The sequence below is a fragment of the Octopus bimaculoides genome, chromosome 29 (genome assembly GCF_001194135.2).
Source record: "Octopus bimaculoides isolate UCB-OBI-ISO-001 chromosome 29, ASM119413v2, whole genome shotgun sequence".
Classification (NCBI taxonomy): Eukaryota; Metazoa; Mollusca; class Cephalopoda; order Octopoda; family Octopodidae; genus Octopus; species Octopus bimaculoides.
In genome coordinates, this window is record NC_069009.1 from 1,288,534 (window position 1) to 1,290,792 (window position 2,259).

Here is a 2,259-nt window from a genome sequence, read left to right on the forward strand (position 1 = left end):
ATCAACGAAGTGAAAAGGTTTTTGTTGACAGAGGGCTAGGGGCACTGTTTGATATCACTGGTTCTCTCAATGTTATTACCATTTTGTCTCTTCTCTTTTTCAACTCTTACTGACACTGCTATGAGAGAATAATTTATCTTAGATATCACAACGATATGGTTTTTTTCTCAGTGTGAATACATTTGTGACTAGTTAACTGGCTACGTGAAGAAAATGATTTACCACAGATGTCACAATGATAGGGCTTCTCTCCTGTATGAATGCGTACGTGATTAGTTAAAGCACCATTTGTATAGAATGATTTACCACAGATATCACAGCAATATGGCTTTTCACCTGTATGAATACGTTTGTGAGTTTTCAAGTTATAGGCTGCAGAAAATGATTTACTACAGATATCACAATGATATGGCTTCTCCCCTGTATGTGTACGTTTGTGTTTAGTCAAGTTAGAGCTTACAGAGAATGATGTGCCACAGATGTCACAGTGATATGGTTTCTCTCCTGTATGCATACGTCTGTGTTTAGTTAAATCAACAGATTCATAGAACGATTTACCACAGACATCACAGCAGTACGGCCTGTCTCCTGAATGAATGCGTTTATGTATTATGAAAGAATTGCTGCCAGAGAATGATTTACCACAGATGTCACAGCAATATACTTTCTCACCAGTATGAATACGCATGTGCTTATTTAGATTGGATTTTTGAGTTAACGCTTTACCACAGATGTTACAGCGATAAGCTTTATAACCTGTATGAGTGAGTTTGTGTCTTGTTAAGTGGTAATTTCGACGGAATGATTTTCCACAAATATCACAGGAATATGGCTTATCTCCTGCATGAATACATTCGTGCCTAGTCAAGCTATCTCTTTCAGAGAATGCTTCATCACAGACATCACACTGGTACGATGATTCTCCTTCCTCTTCCTTTAAATCACAAACATCAGTCTTTACAGATGCGTTATTACATAATTTTCCTTCCATAGTTTCCCTCCTCTTTTCTACAATATACATGTGTTTTCCTTCTGTCCGTTCTTTTTAGATATTGATACTAATAGACACCAAAGATTCGTTATATGAAGAACATTTTCTTTTAGTCTTTAAAAGATGATGTACATCGATGCAACCAATTCTTTGATGCCAATGTCATTTGATATTCTGAAAGAAGAAAGAAATTATAGAGTAAGACAGAGAAGATTGTTAACCGTTTAGCATTTAAAGCAGATATTATCTGGTCGAAGTATTTTACCTATTTTAATGTTCAAACTGCACATGTCTGGCCTCTCACACCTAGCTTACAATGTCTTTCTCAAAATAAACAATCACAACGCCCGTTCTGGGAATCGAAACCGCGAGTCCGCTGCCCTAACCACTGGGCCATTGCGCCTCCTCTCCACAATCCATAAAGACTTAAAAACAGAACAGGTACAACAGGAACGCAGACACAGACAGGAACAAGCACACACACACGCACGTACAACCCATTAGCTCTCCTCCTCTCATTTCGGCAACTGTCATTCGCTTCCACGGAAACATCCGGATTATGTCGGGTTTGCGTGTCCCCACCTCCCAAACATCGCATGACAACCAATGCTGGTGTGTTTATGTCCTAGTAACATAGCAGTTCGGCAAAAGACCCGTTAGAATAAGTTCTAGGCTTACAAAGAATAAGTCCTGAGGTCGGTTTGCTCGACTAAAGGCCGTGCTCCGCCTTAGATATACTGCGTTATATATAAACAAAGCTCAATTTTTTAGAACCGTTGAGATGTATTGAAATATACAAGGTATGGAAATGGTTTATCCCCAAACGCAGAATAATGCTGAATAGCATGAATAGAATAAGCGATCAGCCACGAGACCCTAACTCACATTTCTGTGATTATCGTGTGCGTGTAGTTCTGGAACAGGTGCCCTTCTAAGTCCATACCTCACGGGGAAAAAGGGAATAAAAGGTGCCAAAGAGTTGGGGAGGAAAACTGTAACGTAAAAAAAATGAAATGCAAAATAACAATGCCGTCTTCGTTTCGGAGAGTACCAAAATAATAATTTATGATTTGTGAAACACAAAATGTTAAATAACAGAAAATTCCTGTTTTTTGCTTTTCTTTTGAGGCATGGGACATCGAGAGAGAAAATTTCGCTAAAATGTGTATATAGTATCTTACCTGCTATCGATATAAAAGTCAGTGTTTTCGGTGAGATCGTTTAAATTACAATAAACGTCCTTCCAATACCTCAAAAGACAAATCATA

General features: G+C 38.3%; 2 protein-coding genes across 3 annotated transcripts in view; both read right to left on the bottom strand.

Moving 5' to 3' along the window:
- Positions 1-6: 6 nt before the first annotated feature.
- Positions 7-2,259, bottom strand: LOC106879013 (zinc finger protein 239-like). 2 transcript variants are annotated; one of them, XM_014928415.1, is made up of 2 exons: positions 2,173-2,259; positions 7-1,165 (listed from the first exon to the last, which is right to left on the bottom strand). In XM_014928415.1, exon 2 carries the CDS (start codon positions 1,019-1,021, stop codon positions 146-148), a length of 876 nt encoding a protein of 291 aa, XP_014783901.1. In that variant the 5' UTR covers positions 1,022-1,165; positions 2,173-2,259; the 3' UTR covers positions 7-145. The 2 variants fall into 2 exon arrangements, with proteins under 2 accessions (XP_014783901.1, XP_052833897.1); XM_052977937.1 differs by lacking the exon at positions 2,173-2,259 and adding an exon at positions 1,257-1,749.
- Positions 1,101-2,259, bottom strand: part of LOC106879001 (zinc finger protein 22-like) — a 10,947-nt gene continuing 9,788 nt past the window's right edge. Inside the window, exon 3 of the mRNA XM_052977820.1 lies at positions 1,101-1,165. Within this exon, the coding sequence (XP_052833780.1) occupies positions 1,101-1,165 (65 nt within the window). The remainder of the gene's footprint in view (positions 1,166-2,259) is intronic.